This window comes from Salvelinus namaycush, chromosome 42 (genome assembly GCF_016432855.1).
Source record: "Salvelinus namaycush isolate Seneca chromosome 42, SaNama_1.0, whole genome shotgun sequence".
NCBI lineage: Eukaryota > Metazoa > Chordata > Actinopteri > Salmoniformes > Salmonidae > Salvelinus > Salvelinus namaycush.
In genome coordinates, this window is record NC_052348.1 from 1,014,909 (window position 1) to 1,034,359 (window position 19,451).

A 19,451-nucleotide genomic window follows, 5' to 3' on the forward strand; every position below is an offset into this window, starting at 1 on the left:
ATGACTACCTTATCTCTGTACCCCATACATATAATTATCTGTAAGGTGCCTCAGTCAAGTAGTGAATTTCAAACGCATATTCAACCACAAAGATCATGGAGGTTCCAAATGCCTCGCAAAGAAAGGCACCTATTGGTAGATGGATAAAAATGATGTATCGATACACCCAGGCACTACAAAGATACAGACGTCCTTCCTGACTCAGTTGCCGAAGAGGAAGCAAACCGCTCTGGGATTTCACCACGAGGCCAATGGTGACTTTAAAACAGTTAAAGAGTTTAATGGCCGTGATAGAAGAAAACTGAGGATGGATCATCAACATTGTAGTTACTCCACAATACGAAATCAAATTATGCTTCATTTATACAGCACATTTCAGACGTGGAATGCAACGCAATGTGCTTTACAGGGAAAAAAACAATGACCATAAAAGCTGAAATATTTACTACACAATATGATGAAAAACTAAAGAATTATACAAACCGAACAACTAAGCACCCTAAGGAAAAGCAAAGCTAAAAAGATGTTTTAAGATCTGTGTTTTAAATATGTCCACAGTTTCGGCCCCCTTAAGGTTCTCTGGCAGGCTATTCCAGAGGATGGGGGCATAATAACTAAAGGCTGCCTCTTCATGCTCCTTGGTCCTAGGCTTCGGATAGTTAAAATGCCAGTACCAAAGGACATGAGGAACCTAATTGACAGAGTGAAAGGAAGGAAACTTGTACATAATAACAAATATTCTAAAACATGCATCCTCTTTGCAACAAGGCACTAAAGTAATGCTGCAAAAAATCTGGCAAAGCAATTAACTTTCTGATTTCCATCAGACACTGGGAGATGAATTCCCCTTTCAGCAGGACAATAACCTAAAACACAAGACCAAATCTACACTGGAGTTGCTTACCAAGAAGACAGTGCATGTTCCTGAGTTTTGACTTAAAACGGTTGTCTAGCAATGATCAACAACCAATTTGACAGAGCTTGAAGAATTTTGAAAAGAATAATGGGCAAATGTTGCAAAATCCAGGTGTGGAAAGCTCTTAGTGACCAACCTAGAAAGATTCACTACAAAGATTCACAGCTGTAATTGCTGCCAAAGGTGCTTCTACAAAGTATTGACACAGTGGTGTGAATACTTACGTAAATGAGATATTTATGTATTTAATTTTCAATCCATTTGCCAAAAAAAATTTAAAACATGTTTTCACTTCTTCATTATGGGGTATTGTGTGTAGATGGGTGAGAGATAATTTTTAAAATTTTTCATAAATGTTGGATTCAAGCTGTAACACAACAAAATGTGGAATAAGTCAAGGGGTATGAATGCTTTCGGAAGTCACTGTGGATACAGAAACAATAGCATCACAAATGCCAGAATTTGTGGTGCTACACCTTAAAGGGATACTTTGCGATTGAAGCCCATTATATACATGTAATGAAGCCCATTATATACATGTAATGAAGCCCATTATATACATGTACTTCCCCAGAACTCGTGGATACCGTTTTTATGTCTCAGCGTCCATTATGAAGGAAGTTAAAGGTCGTTTCACAAGCCAATGCTAACTAGCATTAACGCAATAACTGTAAGTCATAGGTATTTTTATGACATATTTTATTGTTTTATGCAGTTCCTTTGTCAGGGACCATGTACAACTAAAACATAAATCTCTGAGACTGCAATCTAATGCATTGTACGAGCTGATTGTGGCAGCATTGTACAGCAAATTTTCATCACCAGACCCTGGGCAGGTGTACAATAAAAAACTTGGATCGGAATTCTTCTGGCTGGCATCTATGTCACCATCTGTGGCACCAGTTATTAACCAAACCTCAATGTTGCACAACCGGCCGTGATTGGGAGTCCCATAGGGCGGTGCACAATTGGCCCAGCGTCATCTGGGTTTGGCCGGTGTAGGCCGTCATTGTAAATAAGAATTTGTTCTTAACTGACTTGCCTAGTTAAATAACATAAATGTAAATACAAAATAAATTCCAAAAGGAAGTATGCCCTATTTTGCTTTTAACACAATCCCTCTGCCGTATGCTAGTGTAAATAGTGATGATGGCTTGATAAAAAGAAAATTGATTTGTTTTTTCACCTTTAATTTATGCACTTTTCTTCCCAATGCACTTTTTGGGCATCATGATGTCCCAATAAATCATCTCTATTTTTGCATTTAAACCTCAGTTTTGGATTTGTCCACTTTTTCGACAGTGTGCGGGTCTCCATCTCTCCTTTTCAAATATTTGAGGTAGTCGAATGTAGCTCTTATAGACTTTCAACTAAAAGGCAACTGTTTTCTTTGATATTCAAATACAGGCCTCAGAAAAACAAATAATATTTGAAAAATATATATTTATTTGAAGGCTGTCAAATATTTGATGAAGAACCGAAAACGCTCACCCCGTTGCTATGCGATTAAAATGCAATTAACAAAGTATTAAGTAACATGCTAATAAAATGTTTCTCCAAAAGTAATTACAGTTTTATTACACAGGTACAAGAACAGTTTAATGTCAAGTGTTACTGAGAATGCTAACAGTAACGAAATATGGCTATTAAGTGTCGAAAGGAAACTAAATATCCAAAAACTGCCGTCTTGAATCAACTACAGCCAAGGTAAGTCGAAAATCATGTTAGTTTGTATTCTAAACTATTCCCCAATAAGGGAACCCTGCACTATATTTTATTTGCCCACCCCCAAGTTTTCTGAGCAAAATTGTTTTCGTTGTTGGACATAAAATGCTGTGAAATCACCCGGAAATTGATTTTAATTTAGGAAATCTGTTCCCAAGTATTCCCACTCATAAATGTAGAGGCATACGTGATCGTAGTATCTCAATGTAATCCAGGTTTGAAATGATTCTATTTTTGTCAAATACTACAGTTGAAGTCGGAAGTTTACATACACTAAGGTTGGAGTCATTAAAACTAGTTTTTCAACCACTCCACAAATTTTTGTTAACAAACTATAGTTTTGGCAAGTCGGTTTGGACATCTTCTTTGTGCATGACGCAAGTAATTTTTCCAACAATTGTTTACAGACAGATTATTTCACTTATAATTCACTGTATCACAAATCCAGTGGGTCAGAAGTTTACATAAACTAAGTTGACTGTGCCTTTAAACAGCTTGGATAGTTCCAGAAAATTATGTCATGGCTTTAGAAGCTTCTGATAGGCTAATTGACACTATCTGAGTCAATTGGAGGTGTACCTGTGGATGTATTTCAAGGTCTACCTTCAAACTTGCTTGACATCATGGGTAAATCTAAAGAAATCAGCCAAGACCTCAGAAAATAAATTGCAGACCTCCACAAGTCTGGTTCATCCTTGGGAGCAATTTCCAAACGCCTGAAGGTACCACGTTCATCTGTACAAACAATAGTACGCAAGTATAAACACCATGGGACCAAGCAGCCGTCATACCGCTCAGAAAGGAGACGCGTTCTGTCTCCTAGAGATGAACATATTTTGGTGCGAAAAGTGAAAATCAATCCCAGAACAACAGCAAATGACCTTATAAAGATGCTGGAGGAAACAGGTACAAAAGTATCTATATCCACAGTAAAACGAGTCCGATATCGACATAACCTGAAAGGCCACTCAGCAAGGAAGAAGCCACTGCTCCAAAACCACCATTAAAAGCCATACTATGGTTTACAACTGCACTTGGGGACAAAGAGCGTGCACCAGGAGGGACTGGTGCACTCTACAAAATAGATGGCATCATGAGGAAGGGAAATTATGTGGATATATTGAAGCAACATCTCAAGACATCCGTCAGGAAGTTAAAGCTTGGTCGCAAATGGGTCTTCCAAATGGACAATGACCCCAAGCATACTTCCAAATTTGTGGCAAAATAGCTCAAGGACAACAAGGTCAAGGTATTGGAGTGGCCATCACAAAGCCCTGACCTCAATACTATCGAAAATTTGTGGGCAGATCTTAAAAAGCATGTGCGAGCAAGTAATCTTACAAACCTGACTCAGTTACACCAGCTCTGTCAGGAGGAATGAGAATTTTTACTAGGATTAAATTGGAATTGTGAAAAACTGAGTTTAAATGTATTTGTCTAAGGTGTATGTAAACTTCCGACTTCAACTGTATATCAGTTTGGGATTCGTGCAGTCAAAATTTGCAGTGTACAAATTATTTATAGTTATGTTCCGGTCTCACGACCATCCGCTCAAGGAAAAATCGTCCCACGGCTGAATGTAATTGGGGAACCCTGGAATAGTATGTTTGAAACAAGAACACTTCCCCTCAGATGGAAAAAGAGTTTCCAAAGAGTCATACTTATCTGTACAAAATATAATTGGTTTTTGTTTGACTTGATTATGTACACCTGAGGCAATGGACATTCAGGGGAACGGACATTTACAGAATGCTCAGATATACATCTATTGTGTAGATCAAATATGACTGTCAGATAAATTGTAATAGTATAGGAAATTGTGTTTTATTCATTCTATTTTTTATCTTCAACATTCAGTTCCAGATACAATCCAGATACAAGGCAGCCAATCCAATAGTTTCGGAAAAGTCACTTCCTGAGATCTGTTAAAAAAAAAAAAAAAAAAAAAAAAAGTAGTTGCTTTCTCAGATCTGTATTAAAATAGTTTTAAAAAGTAGTACTTTTTTAGAATCTTCACCCCCTATAGTTTTAACTATAGTTAAACATATAGTTATCCCAGGTCTGGAAGAGTTGCAGAGTTAATTGAAAATAATATCATTGTTGATTAGTTGTTATTTTTTTCATTAACGAGGCAACTTGCTCTTGATCCATATGGTCTATCCACTTGAAACTCGTGGACAATATGGACGCAGATATAAAACATTAATACAATACATAAATACAAGCGTAAATTACTACCATCCACCGTTCAAAGGTACTTACGTTTTGTGTCTTGCCCATTCACCCTCTGAATGGCACACATACACAATCCATGTCTCAATTGTCTCAAGGCTTAAAAATCTTTCAATAACTTTTCTCCTCCTCCTCCTCATCTACACTGATTTAACAAGTGACATCAATAAGGGATCATAACGTTCACCTGGATTCACCTGGTCAGTCTATGTAATGGAAAGAGCATGTGTTCTTAATGTTTTGTGTACTAATTGTAGAATGTCACCTGTTATTTACCAACATTATTGATCCCGGAAACTTTGATAAATTACCGGTAGCTTTGCAACCCTAATCTAGCATCACAATCATTCCCACATGATCCTCCTGTACTGAATCGTGTTCTTCTCTTTCTACTGTTCTCAGATCAGCATTCTGGACTCCAAGCGGGGCATGAACGTGGGCATTTTCCTCAGGCAGTTCAAGAAGTAAGTCTTCCTCCGGTTCTGTTAGATTAGCTTACATAAAGCGGGGATAAAATTCCACCGATCGGCCTGAGGGAGAGAAACGAGACGCCTTGGGTGAAACACGACACCGTTGTGTAACTTGTTTTAAGTGGTGGCCTCCTTAGTCTGGCATGCTAGGGGATAAGGTCACGTGTGTGTGTGTGTCGTAATTATGGTGTTTGCTGTATTTACATTTTAGTCATTTAGCAGAGGCTCTTATCCAGAGCAATTTACCTGAGTAATTTGGGTTAAGTGCCTTGCTCAAGGCACATCAGCAGATTTTTCACCTAGTCGGCTTGGGGATTCAAACCAGCGACTTTTTGATTGCTGGCCTATCGCTCTAACTGCTAGGCTACCTGCTGCCCCTGTAGAGTTGTCAATCTGCTAGGGTAGTGGTTCTCAATCCTGGTCCTGAGGACCCAAAGGGGTGCACTTTTTTTTTTTTTTTTTTACCACAGCACTACACACCTGATTCAAATCACCAAAGCTTGATGGTGAATTGATTTTGCTGAGGCAAAAAAATTCATTTACACCCCTTTGTGTCCCCAGGTCCAGGATTGACAACCACTGGGTTAGGGTATTTCAATAGAGGGGCGAGGCAAATTACAGTACAACTAGTTTGTACTGTCTGTGCCTGTTGCATTTGTTGTTTACAGCATGACATACAGTGCCTTGCAAAAGTATTCATCCCCCTTGGCGTTTTTCCTATTTTGTTGCATTACAACCTATAATTTAAATGGATTTATATTTGGATTTCATGTAATGGACATACACAAAATAGTCCAAATTGGTGAAGTGAAATGAAAAAAAGGGGCACCACCAAGCAAGCGGCACCATGAAAACCAAGGAGCTCTCCAAACAGGTCAGGGACAAAGTTGTGGAGAAGTACAGATCAGGGTTGGACTATAACAAAAAAAACGAAACTTTGAACATCCCACGGAGAACCATTAAATCCATTATTTAAAAAATGGAAAGAATATGGCACCACAACAAACCTGCCAAGAGAGGGCCACCCACCAAAACTCACGGACCAGGCAAGGAGGGCATTAATCAGAGAGGCAACAAAGTGACCAAAGATAACCCTGGAGGAGCTGCAAAGCTCCACAGCGGAGATTGGAGTATCTGTCCATAGGACCACTTTAAGCCGTACACTCCACAGAGCTGGGCTTTACAGAAGAGTGGACAGAAAAAAGCCATTGCTTAAAGAAAACATTAAGCAAACATGTTTGGTGTTCGCCAAAAGACGTGTGGGAGACTCCCCAAACATATGGAAGAAGGTACTCTGGTCAGTTGAGACTAAAATATTTTTTGGGGCCATCAAGGAAAACGCTATGTCTGGCGCAAACCCAACACCTCTCATCACCCCGAGAATACCATCCCAACAGTGAAGCATGGTGGTGGCAGCATCATGCTATGGAGATGTTTTTCATCGGCAGGGACTGTGAAACTGGTCAGAATTGAAGGAATGATGGATGGCGCTAAATACAGGGAAATTCTTGAGGGAAACCTGTTTCAGTCTTCCAGAGATTTGAGACTGGGACGGAGGTTCACCTTCCAGCAGGACAATGACCCTAAGCATACTGCTAAAGCAACACTCGAGTGGTTTAAGGGAAATCATGTAAATGTCTTGGAATGGGCTAGTCAAAGCCCAGACCTCAATCCAATTGAGACTCTGTGGTATGACTTAAAGATTGCTGTACACCAGTGGAACCCATCCTTCTTGAAGGAGTTGGAGCAGTTTTGCCTTGAAGAATGGGCAAAAATCCCAGTGGCTAGATGTGCCAAGCTTATAGAGACATACCCCAAGAGACTTGCAGCTGTAATTGCTGCAAAAGGTGGCTCTACAAAGTATTGACTTTGGGGGGATGAATAGTTATGCACACTCAAGTTTTCTGGGTTTTTTGTGTTATTTCTTGTTTGTTTCACAATAAAAAATATTTTGCATCTTCAAAGTGGTATGCATGTTGTGTAAATCAAATGATAGAAACCCCCCCCCCCCCCAAAATCCATTTTAATTCCAGGTTGTAAAAAAACAAAATAGGAAAAATGCCAAGGGGGGTGAATACTTTCGCAAGGCACTGTATAAGTGACCTTTATATTGTGTGTACCGAACACGTGTCCTGTGTTTGTATCTGCATGCGTGTTTGTGCAGGTGTTTTTGTGTATATCTCTGTGCAGGTGTGTGTGTGTGCATGCGCATGCATGCTCCCACGCTCTCGTGTGTGCATATTTGCGTCATTAATCTGTTTCTCTGTACCTATCTCCATAGCAACCTAGTGTTTAGTGGACAGTCCAGCTCTCCTCCCACTGGTCCCCAGCGTAATCAGACCCAGCTTTATCCCTTATTTTATGTAGCTGACTTTTCCATTGCGAAACAATGTAGCTCGAATGCTAAATGGTCCCAACTCCCAAGGTGACTACCTCACTGATGCAGCATTTCAGTGACTAAAGCAGATCAAGACCATTCTGAATGAATCCAAACTCAGATCACTTACGCAATATTATCAAACCTATTACTCTATATAGGAAGATACTTTATTGTAGTACAACCTGCCATGACAGTATAGATATTTAAATCAAAATGCTATTGAAATCCTTTTGGGTAAATTTGAGCTTGTTGCCAATCTTTTTATGCTTGTCGTTGTCTTATTTGGCAAGGTGCCACTGCTGTATGGTTGGATGCAGAAACAGTGTCAACAGGCTACAATTTCCCTAAATGCCAAGAAAAACCAGTTGATAAAGGTTTCCGATTCTGTAATCGACTTCGTCTTAGTCGATTCTGTAATCGACTCAGCGAAGGACGTAGCGGTATCGTAATGATACTCGACTAAGACTTTTGGAAACTAACATAGGGACAGTGGCGACCCGTCATTCAGGGCAGGTGGGGCAGAGCATATCGGTGCTCATCGGCCATTGGACATAAACATTAAACAAGTTGAAAATTGCAAATTCAACAATGAGTGGTTTGGAAGGAATTAGTATGGCTAACTGTAAGCATTGCAAAGCAATCATTTGCCTGCTATTCAGTGGAGTGGCTGTGTGGTCCCAAGTCTAAGAATAATGGTCTCTTTTCCTAGTTTAAAATGATAAACATTCAACATTGGCCAAGCATGTCAATGAAGCATGGTTTGTGCCGCGCTCAAAACAACTTAACTCGGAACTGCAAAATCAGAATTTAGTGAGTTCCAGGCAACTGGGAACTCGGGAAAACGAGCTACGACTGGGAAAATACGTTTTGAACTTTCATCCAACTTGGAATTGTACATTCGGAACTCTGCCCTCTAGAAAGAGCAATCACCTGAAGATCACTGACGTCATCATGATTCATCTTTTTTTCTTCGAGTTCCCAGTTGTCTTGAAAGCACCATAAATCCAGAGAATGCCAGACTTTGATGGCAAAGTTTGATGACAAAATTTGCCCACAAAGGACTGCCACCTTCCTGTTCAAAGTGAGCACAGCACAACAAGGTGAGTCCAAAAATGTCTTGTATGCTGCTGCATAAATGATGTAATATGCCAGGGAGATATGTAGACTGTAGCTAAGAAAGTAAATACTAAGTGTATGTTGTTGTCACGCCCTCTTGAGGGTGCCAGACTGCCTATCTTTACGCACACCTGTCCCCTTCGTTACGCGCACCTGCGCCTCATTGGACCCACCTGAATGCTATCATTATTTGATTGCCTCCCCTTTATCTGTCTGTTTCCTCTGTTTGTTCCCTGTGTCTGCATTGATGTCGTTACCCTGTCCAGACGCTGTTCCTGTCCTGTTTTATGTCTGTTATTCATTAAGTAAGTCAGCCATATCAGCTATGGTTTTAAAAAGGAAGTAAATGAGGCTGAATGAACTGTTTCGCTGCCGGACGAGGCTCCGCTGATAGCCAGGTGTAGCAGTGGTAAGGATTCACTCCATGGTGCTGAAAGGAAAGCTCCGCTGTTGGGACAGCTTTATGTAGGCCCTAACAGTTCGTGGGCACCGGTAGTCACCATTATAGTGCAAATGTTTAAGTCCCTCACCCTAAAATCTCCATGCTTTATACAGTAGTCGTTTTAATGAAAAACCTCTAGAATTGGTTTTATAATCAAAGTATTTCTCTACCAAGCCTGACTGGGCATATACTGTATTATTCAGTGTGTGTGTCACTGGCAGTGCTCTCCTCAGCCCAGACACACAGTTAATAAGTATGGCATGGGAACATGATGGCCTGCAGAAGAAGTACAGTCTGGTCTTACCTCATCGCTGTCTGTGCATGTCCTACAAAGGCCCCTGCAAAGTTGTTTTATGTAAAAAAATATATATAATTTCTTTGGACTAATTCCTGCATTTACAGAGGAATATTAGTATTGGCACTGAAGATATCTGCGCAGAAAGAGCAATGCACGGCATACAATACACACTCACATATACACACGGACACATACACACATGCAGCCGCGCACACACACACACACAAAATAGAGGGTTTTAGTAATATCACAAAACTGACCCTCAGATGATCTGGGTTGATAATCCTGGAGAAAAGGTCCACATTGTTCAAATCAAATCACCAATCAAATTGTATTGGTCACATACACATGGTTAGCAGATGTTATTGCGAGTGTAGTGAAATGCTTATGCTTCTAGATCCGACAGTGCAGCAGTATCTAACCGGTCATATCTAACAAATTCCACAACAATACCTAATATCTAACAAATTCCACAACAAAACCTAATACACACAATCTAGTAAAGGAATGGGATAAGAATATATAAGTATAAAATATATGGATGAGCAGTGACAGAGCGGCTAAGATGCAATAGATAGTAAAGAATAGATAGTGAAGTATACAGTATATGCATATGAGGTGAGTAATGTGAGATATGTAAACATTCTTAAAATGCCATTATTAAAGTGACTAGTGTTCCGTTTATTAAAGTGGCCAATGATATCAAGTCTGTAGGTAGGCAGCCACCTCCCTGTGCTAGTGATGGCTGTTTAACAATCTGAGGGCCTTGAGATAGAAGCTGTTCTTCAATCTCTCGGTCCCAGCTTTGATGCACCTGTACTGACCTCGTCTTCTGGATGATAGCGGGGTGAACAGGCAGTGGCTCGGGTGGTTATTGTCCTTGATGATCTTTTTGTCTTCCTGTGACATCGGGTGTTGTAGGTGTCCTGGAGGGCAGGTAGTTTGCCCCCGGTGATGCGTTGTGCAGGCTGCACCACCCTATGAAGAGCCCTGTGGTTGTGGGCGGTGCAGTTTTAAAAAAAATGTTTTTTTCACCTTTATTTAACCAGGTAGGCCAGTTGAGAACAAGTTTTCATTTACAACTGCGACCTGGCCAAGATAAAGCAAAGCAGTGCGACACAAACAACAACACAGAGTTACACATGGAATAAACAAACGCACAGTCAATAACACAATAAAAGTAAAAGTCTATATACAGTGTGTGCAAATGGCGTGAGGAAGTAAGGCAATAAATAGGCAATAGTAGCGAAGTAATTACAATTTAGCAAATTAACACTGGAGTGATAGATGTGCAGATGATGATGTGTAAGTAGAAATACTGGTGTGCAAAAGAGCAAAAAAGTAAATTAAAACAATATGGGGATGAGGTAGGTAGATTGGATGGGCTATTTACAGATGGGCTGTATACAGCTGCAGCGATCGGTTAGCTGCTCAGATAGCTGAAGTTTAAAGTTAGTGAGGGAGATATAAGTCTCCAACTTCAGCGATTTTTACAATTTGTTCCAGTCATTGGCAGCAGAGAACTGGAAGGAAAGGTGGCCAAAGCAGGTGTTGGCTTTGGGGATGACCAGTGAGATATACCTGCTGGAGCGCGTGCTACCATACCAGGCGTGCTACCGTACCAGGTGGTTGCCGTACCAGGCGGTGATACAGCCTGACAGGGTGGCTGTAGCTTTGGCTAGCAATATGTCCTACTGTATGTATTACATAAGCAGTCTGGAGTGGCTAATGCTAACTCACTGTGGAGTGGTAGACTGGGAGAGAGGAGAGTTGTAGCTCGGGATTTGCATGCCAGCACAGAGCATGTGCTGTATACACTCAGCTTGTACAACACATTTGACACAATGGGTGTGATTTAACTGATATTTTTGTGATACTAACGGAGAGTTTGTCTACACAATTGTGCAGAGAAACTCTCCCTTGTATCACAACGGTTTTGCCAAATGCATTTTACATCAGTTGTACAACTTGAGTGTGTACTTGAGTAAACTTAACTTAACTTGAGTGTGATCAGAGGGCTGATCTCATAGGACATTTTGCATGGCTCCCCCTGTAATTTTCATAGCATTTGACTCTTATCACAGGAGCACCTATTAACACTGCCTCGTCCACACTGGACTTGGACACTTTCGTTTATGTAACACAGTCGCTAGTGCAGTACAGTATATCGCCAATTTTTTTTGCATGTGGCTAGCATAGCCTCCAGCCGTTCTCAGCTAGCATGTTGCTAACAGTAACTCTAGCTACTTACAGGATGTTATTCGTTATTCATGTCGATGGGAACCTTGAATGCAGAAAAGAGGCAGGTTGATAATGCTAACTAAGCTAACTAGACATTTGAAACATACATTCTCCTCCTTTCAGTTGACCTCTAATGAGAATATCATATTTGAAGTGATTCTCCCGATTTGATATGACTCAAATTTCCACATATATTTCATTTTTACTGAATTAGCGGCATGTTGTTGCAGTTGCACGGGCTCCCACCGCATCTCCCCGAACCCCTTTCAATTCATGGATTCTCCAGTCCCATGGCTCATAAATCCATATCAGGCCTGGGCATCAGGCTCACACATCGGAGTGCCTGTGTGATGAATGGCTGGATTTACTGCTACGTGCAAACAGAGAGTGAGAGCCTGTGCTGTTTACCAATGAACTGAACTGACTGTTTTGGTACCATTTAAGCCAATGGGTATAAGGCTTTATAACTTGTTTTGTATGAGCCTTTAGGATGTCCTATTATAAGGTGTATAATATGTTATGTTTCTTTAACCGACGGGTATAATGCTTATAACTTGTTAAGAGCCTCTTAGAACAAGGCTTATAGCGTGTTAAGTCTCTCTGCACCAAATTGTCAACTGACTCAAAATGGCTTTTATTCAGTCAGGATCCTTATGAGATGTTCATAAGATATTTTAATACTGTACATGCTTATAACAAATCTTGCCATGCATTATAACCGCATCGTAATGCACTATAGCGGTTATCACTGTGTCCATCTCATCCAGGTCCAATCACTCCATCGTGGAGGACATTCGCCAGGGAGACGGCAAGCTGTACGGCGCTGAACTCCTCAAAGACCTGCTCAAACTCCTGCCCGAGTCTGAAGAGGTGTGTGTGTGTGTGTGTGTGTGTGTGTGTGTGTGTGTGTGTGTGGGAGGGAGGGAGGGAGGGAGGGAGGGAGGGAGGGAGGGAGGGAGGGAGGGAGGGAGGGAGGGAGGGAGGGAGGGAGGGAGGGAGGGAGGGTGAAAGAGAGAGGGACACATACACACACACAACACACACACATAATGTACCAGCCAAGCAAGGCACCGATGCACCACAGTTTATGAATAGGATACTAGCACAGCCCAGCTACTATAGGCTTCCTCTATGTCTATGATATAATTAAGCAATACGGCACAAGGGGGGTGTGGTATATGACCAATATACCATGGCTAAGGGCTGTTCTTAGGCAAGACGCATCGCGGAGTGCCTGGACACAGCCCTTAGCCGTGGTATATTGGCCATATACCACAAAACCCAGAGGTGCCGTTTTTACTATTCTAAACTGGTTATCAACGTAATTAGAGCAGTAAAAATACATGTTTTGGCATACCCGTGGTACACGGTCTGATATACCATGGTTATCAGTCAATCAGCATTCAGGGCTCTAACCATCCAGTTTATAAATGCCTTTAAATCATTCTCAAATGGATGGAGCACGATCATTCAATTATTTAATTCAATGACAGACATTTTCTAAGTTACTATTGTAACGGGTGTCTAGATCTTCCTCCTCCTCGGACGAGGAGAGGAGAGAAGGATCGGAGGACCAAAATGCAGCGGGTTGTGAATACATCATGAATTTATTTAAAGACGAAGACGAAGACGAAAAACACTTGGAAAATTACAAAACAACAAAACGACGTAGACTGACCTAAAACATGAGAACTTACATATAACATGAAGAACGCACGAACAGGTACAGACTACAACTAACGAACGAACAAACCGAAACAGTCCCGTGTGGTGCATAGACACAGACACGGAAGACAATCACCCACAAACAAACAGTGTGAACAGCCAACCTATATATGGTTCTCAATCAGAGGAAAACGTCAAACACCTGTCCCTGATTGAGAACCATATAAGGCTAATTACAAGTGACCTAAACATAGAAACACAAAACATAGAATGCCCACCCCAACTCACGCCCTGACCAACTAAACACATACAAAAATAACATAAAACAGGTCAGGAACGTGACAACTATGTACATCATCACATTTTTAAGGTAAATTTGTGTTGTTGAGGTTTGTTTCTTATGGATTGCACTTATTGGAGCACAAAATAATATTAATAATATTATTACACTTTCATCAAAAGTGACTTACAGGTAGTCATGTGTGCATACATTTTTACATGGGTGGCCCCAGTGGAAATCGAAACCCATCAGCCCGACTTTGCAAGCGCCATGCTTTACCAACTGAGCCACACAGGAACATGTTTATATGTTTATTGTCGTATCCACAGGTAAAGAAACTGAGGGCGTTCAAAGGGGACTCCAGCAAACTGACCCTGGCAGACTCCTTCATGTACCTGTTGATCCAGGTGCCTCGGTAAGCTGCACTCATTGGTATTACAGCACAGAAACGGATTGGCCACAGGGCAGTTTGGACAAATGCTGGTCCATCTTCAACGATCCTTATTTGCCTAATAAAGAGGGCCTCAACAAAATAAATGGGCCGGTGTGGGTGCCTCGAGGAAAACGTTAGGCAGGCGTGTTAGAAATGAAAGAGACAATTTCTGGACTCAGTCCATCCCTGTTACTGCATGAATCAATCAAATCTTGATTCACTTGTCAATCAAATCAGCCATGAGTCTACCTACCTTGCTAGTATTTTCCAGTACCCACAACTGTTCATTCTGCAATTTAATTTGCTCAAAAGAAAAATGCATGGTTATATGCTATAGCATAAACTATGCAGGTTTGAGAAATTGACTGAGTACTTACTTCAATTAAATAAAAGGGTGTGCAGTATATGGTACTGTACATAAGGTCTATTCTATTTCCCTTCAAGGGCTAAGCTACTGCTGTTTTTCTCCCTGGTAGTTAATTGATCAAGGCCAAGTGTAAATCAGTACCAGATTAGAAGAGAATGAAAACCAGCAGTGCTTTGGCCCACGAGATCGAGGGCCTGGAGTTCCGTGTGCCAGTGAATCTGACACCCCCTGTTCTCTGTCGCCCCTGCCAGGTTTGAGTTGCGCATCGAGGCCATGGTCCTGCGTGAGGAGTTCTTTCAGTCCTGCGCTGTGATGAGCCATGAGATCGATGTCATCCGCGTGGCCACAAAAGGTAATGATGATGACACACCACTGCCCCGCCAGCGGCCACCGGCACTGAGGTGTGACAAGTACCCAGTGTGTATGTACGGGTGCCTGCGTGTTATATGAGCTGGTGCTGTATTCAGACAGATTTATAAAGTAGATGAGTGATAGATGCAGGTAAGGAACTGGTTCAGGGAACAGAACAGAAAACCGGAAAATAACAAAATGATTTGAGGAACAGAACCCAAACCAAAAACAAAAGTGATCTATACTGTTCCGTAACAGAACTGTTATTTTGAAAGCATGGGAACCGGTTAATAATATTATTTTACGTTCGGGGCATTTTCGTCCAGTCCGACAAAAAATCGCAACAAAGCGCCTATGCAAAGCCCTCATTCTGTCACTCAGAAACGTATTCCAGAGTCTGCCTGCCAGCCAGAAATCTTTGCCAGTGGGTGTGCGTGTATGTGTAGGCTACATGCCCCTCCCCTCTGAAGCATAGGTTACTGTAGCCTACAGACGACATTACTAGCGTAATTCAAAAATTAGGGAGAGATGTTTAATTAGAGAAGAATGGATAGACTTTTTCAATGCTTGTTAAGGATACTATAGTTATCATGTTTCACATTGGATTGATTAGCTACAAAAGCTAAGACCCGTTTTTAATTCTCGCTAACGTTTGCTGGTCCAACGTTAAACCAACTCGGAAGTGCAAAGACATTCAAAGTTCCTCCATAGAAGCCGCTCCGTAGGTATAATTCTGTGGACCTAATACAGATTAAATTGTTTACCTGCTCCACAGCAAGTTTCTCTATCCGCACTGATTGGTGAAGTAATTTCAATGTCGAGCTAAATGTAAAGACAAATATTTCAGAGTTTTACAAAGGAACAGAAAGAAATGATATAAACCAGTACTTTTTGGGGGGGTTCATACCGCTTCAGAACTTTATTTTTCTGGTCAGAACAGTGGAACGGAACAAAATAAATAATGGTTCTGTTCAGAACTAATCGACTGAAAAATTATTTTGGTCCCAAACCCTGGTTCATGCAGAGGAGGTTTTCAGGTTAATGACATAAATGGGGGTTCATGCAATGAACAGACATGTAAATACAGAGATACAGAGATAGAAAGATACTGAGCTACATACTGTATTTACAGATATATAGAGACATGGATGGATGCACCTGGAGATTTTTTCAGGGGTAGGGACAGTAAACCTCATTTGGTTAATGGTTAATGATCGCAAAGGACAAAACAGACTGTGCTGATGGTGCCACGGTGTGTCAGTGTTGTTATGTTGTAGGGTGCCCATTAAGCTCTGCGTCTGAAACCAATCATATGATCCCCAGGCAACTTGTTTTGCTAATTTGGGCTCTGAAATATGCAAGTCGTTGACATTTATTGCGGTGATTATATATGCATGATTTGTTGGTATGCAGCTACTGTAGCTAATGCATTCAAATGAGCTTGGTAGTGCCTAAAGAGCAGCACCAATTTAGCTAATTATTTGCCCTGATACATTTAGTGAGCTAACCATGTCTTGAGAGTGCAGGCTGCTGTAACATTTGTATTGTGAGGCCTTTTAGGGCATGACGCAGGGTTTTTGAATGATTCATAAAACGTCTTGACACAGAGTTTCACCTCTCAGTGAATTTGGGGCTTTTATAACACAGGTAGAAGGGATTGAGCCCTGATCTCCAGTGCAGAGCCTTACGTGACACGTGTCGGGAGTGTTATCCACTCGACCACAGCTCTGCACATTGATGCAACGTTGGAAAAGTTGGTATGAGCCGTGGTTATTTTGTGGGTGTTTTTTGTGTTTACTCCATCTCATCATGAATAGATTTTGATCTAGGATGTGCATGTACATATATGATGCATTTTGTTATGCTGTTGTCCATTCGCTATTTAAACAAAGGTCAAGTCACAGACAGGCTACTTCCTGATTGTGATTACTAGTGAAACCAGACTCTTGGTGTGGGCCGACATTACTCCTAATGAGTAGCTAGCTGTATTGTACAGTATTTGAAATATAAATAGGCCTATAGTCATGCTAGAACTATGACATCATCTCTATACAGTTGTATACCTCAGTTGAAAGCTAGCTTGAGTTGTAGTGGAGTGTATGGTGGAAGTTAATTCCAAACAGAGATGGTGTTTGATGGGGGGCAGACCTGGGTTGAAATACTTGAAAAGTATTTCCAAATACTTTGCTTGAGTCTGCCTGGAGTGCCAGATGGGCGGGGTTTGCAGTTTTGGAACTTTTCTTAGTTTATTAAGCCAGGCAAGCTCAACTAGGCACAGGTAAAGTATTTGAAACCCAAATCTGATGGAGGTTGCTGCTGAATGCTCTGTGTGCTATGAGTTTGTATTGACCCCTCTCTTCTCTCTCTCTGTAGAGCTGATGACTTGTGAGGAACTACACGCCATCCTCCACCTGGTCCTGCAGGCTGGAAACATCATGAACGCTGTAAATCAACGATGCCATTATCTCTCACTCCCCCCCACCCCCCCACCCCACCCCTTTCTATTTAGCTATCCTCACTCTCTCTTCCTCTCTTTCTCTCTCTCCTCAATCACTCACTCACCCTCTCACTCACTCAGTCGGTCTCTCTCTCTCTCTCCATCAACCTGTGACATCTGTCTCGTTCTTTCTCCCCATCTCTCCTCTCTCCCTCTCTCCTTATCTGTCTAATATGACGATGGCTGAGGTGGGATAATGGCTTTTATGTCACCACTATGACACTGCTCGTTTATCCTCCTCCTTGTCCCGCAGGGTGGCTACGCGGGCAACGCCGTGGGCTTCAAGCTGTCATCGCTCCTCTCGCTGGCCGACACCAAGGCCAACAAACCTGGCATGAACCTGCTGCATTTTGTGGCTTTGGTGAGTCTGACAGAGAGAGATGGGAGGAGACACTGAAGGAGACACACTGGGGGAAACACACGGACTTGCACACACACCACAGGATATTGATGGCACCTTAATTGGGTAGGGGAGATTGGAGGAGACACAGAGAGTCAGATTAGTGGGGAATCCCTTTGTAAAGCAAGCAGTGTGCAGGAATATCTTCAGGTTTCGTCTGCTGGTCATGCTCACTTTAAAATGAAGTGTCACCGTTTGGGACTATGAGTCAGTGTGCTGACCTGTGGATCCTTTTGGCATTCGACCATAGTACAGACACTACCCACCGGGCACAAACTGGTTGAATCAATGTTGTTTCAATGTAATTTGTCAATGTATTGAGACATGGAATCTAGTGGAAAATACATTGAATTTGCAAAAAGTCATCAACTGTTGTTTTGAGGATCAAATTTAAACCACAGGATTTTCAACATAGTAATACCTTTTATCAAATTCAACATTGTTCAATTTGTACATTTGAAACAACATCAGATCTTCAACGTTATATCCACTATCAGAAAAAAAACTATAAGCTGGGAAGCACATCCTACTGGAGAGCTGATCTATCTACAGCTATCCATTTGGTCTCTCATCCAGGATTTTAACCTCTTAGTGATCCCTTCACGCGCCAATCCCTTTAGCGGGATCGATTTGACAACATCCAGTGAAATTGCAGAGTGCCAAATTCAAACTACAGGAATATCAATATTAAACATTTACGAAAATATAAGTGTAATACATCATAATAAAGCTTAACTTCTTGTTAATTTAGCCGCTGTGTCAGATTTCAAAAAGGCTTTACGGCGAAAACAGATCATGCGATTATCTGAGGACAGCGCCCCGCATACATGAAAATCATTTTCCAACCAGGCAGGCGAGACACAAAAGTCAGAATGCCTTACCTTTGAAGATCTTCTTCTTTTTGCAATCCCAAATGTCTCAGTGACACAATGAATGGTCGTTTTGTTCGATAATTTCCTTCTTTGTATCCCCAAAATGTCAATTTATTTGATTCAGTTTGATTCAGAAATACAGCAGTTCCAACTCACCCAACATGACTACAAAGTATCTAATAAGTTACCTGTAAACTTGGTCCAAACATTTCAAACAACATTCCTAATCCAACCTCAGGTATCCTAAAATGTAAATAATCAATCAAATTTAAGAAAACAACGTGAAGCGCGTTCCTGTTCACGCGCACCAAAATAGTAGGGACCTTCAGAGTGACACATGGAATGAATTGCACTACAGTGATCCCTCGCCACTTCGCGGTTCACTTATCGCGGATTCGCTATTTCGCGGATTTTCATAATGCATTTTTTTTTTTTTTTTGGTGCATTGTGCTCTGCATTCTGATTCGCTAAAAACTCACTCCCGCTTCTTGTATCAAAACATGCTACGAATTGTGCTATCATTTTGTCGTCTCGTGCAGTTATGTGTACGTACATAAAACAGCTTGGCAAATTTACATTAAGTTGGCCAAATTATCTTGTAATTTCGAACTTAGCAACCATGGTGCGAATGGCCACTGAACTTAAGCGAGTAGCTGAGGAATGGGACCCTTTGATGAGCCGTTCATTACAGTTCTCCAACGTAATCGATGGTGGCATGTCGGTGTACAAGGATCTTTTTGCAAAGAAGAAAAAAGAGCGACAACAG

The 19,451-nt window shown here is 41.4% G+C and overlaps 1 protein-coding gene across 1 annotated transcript in view; it reads left to right on the top strand.

Moving 5' to 3' along the window:
* LOC120034707 (FH2 domain-containing protein 1-like) overlaps positions 1-19,451 on the top strand; it is a 34,075-nt gene that overhangs the window by 1,541 nt on the left and 13,083 nt on the right. Inside the window, exons 2-7 of the mRNA XM_038981313.1 lie at positions 5,276-5,337; positions 12,588-12,690; positions 14,095-14,180; positions 14,817-14,917; positions 17,290-17,360; positions 17,667-17,774. Of these exons, the coding sequence (XP_038837241.1) occupies positions 5,276-5,337; positions 12,588-12,690; positions 14,095-14,180; positions 14,817-14,917; positions 17,290-17,360; positions 17,667-17,774 (531 nt within the window). The remainder of the gene's footprint in view (positions 1-5,275; positions 5,338-12,587; positions 12,691-14,094; positions 14,181-14,816; positions 14,918-17,289; positions 17,361-17,666; positions 17,775-19,451) is intronic.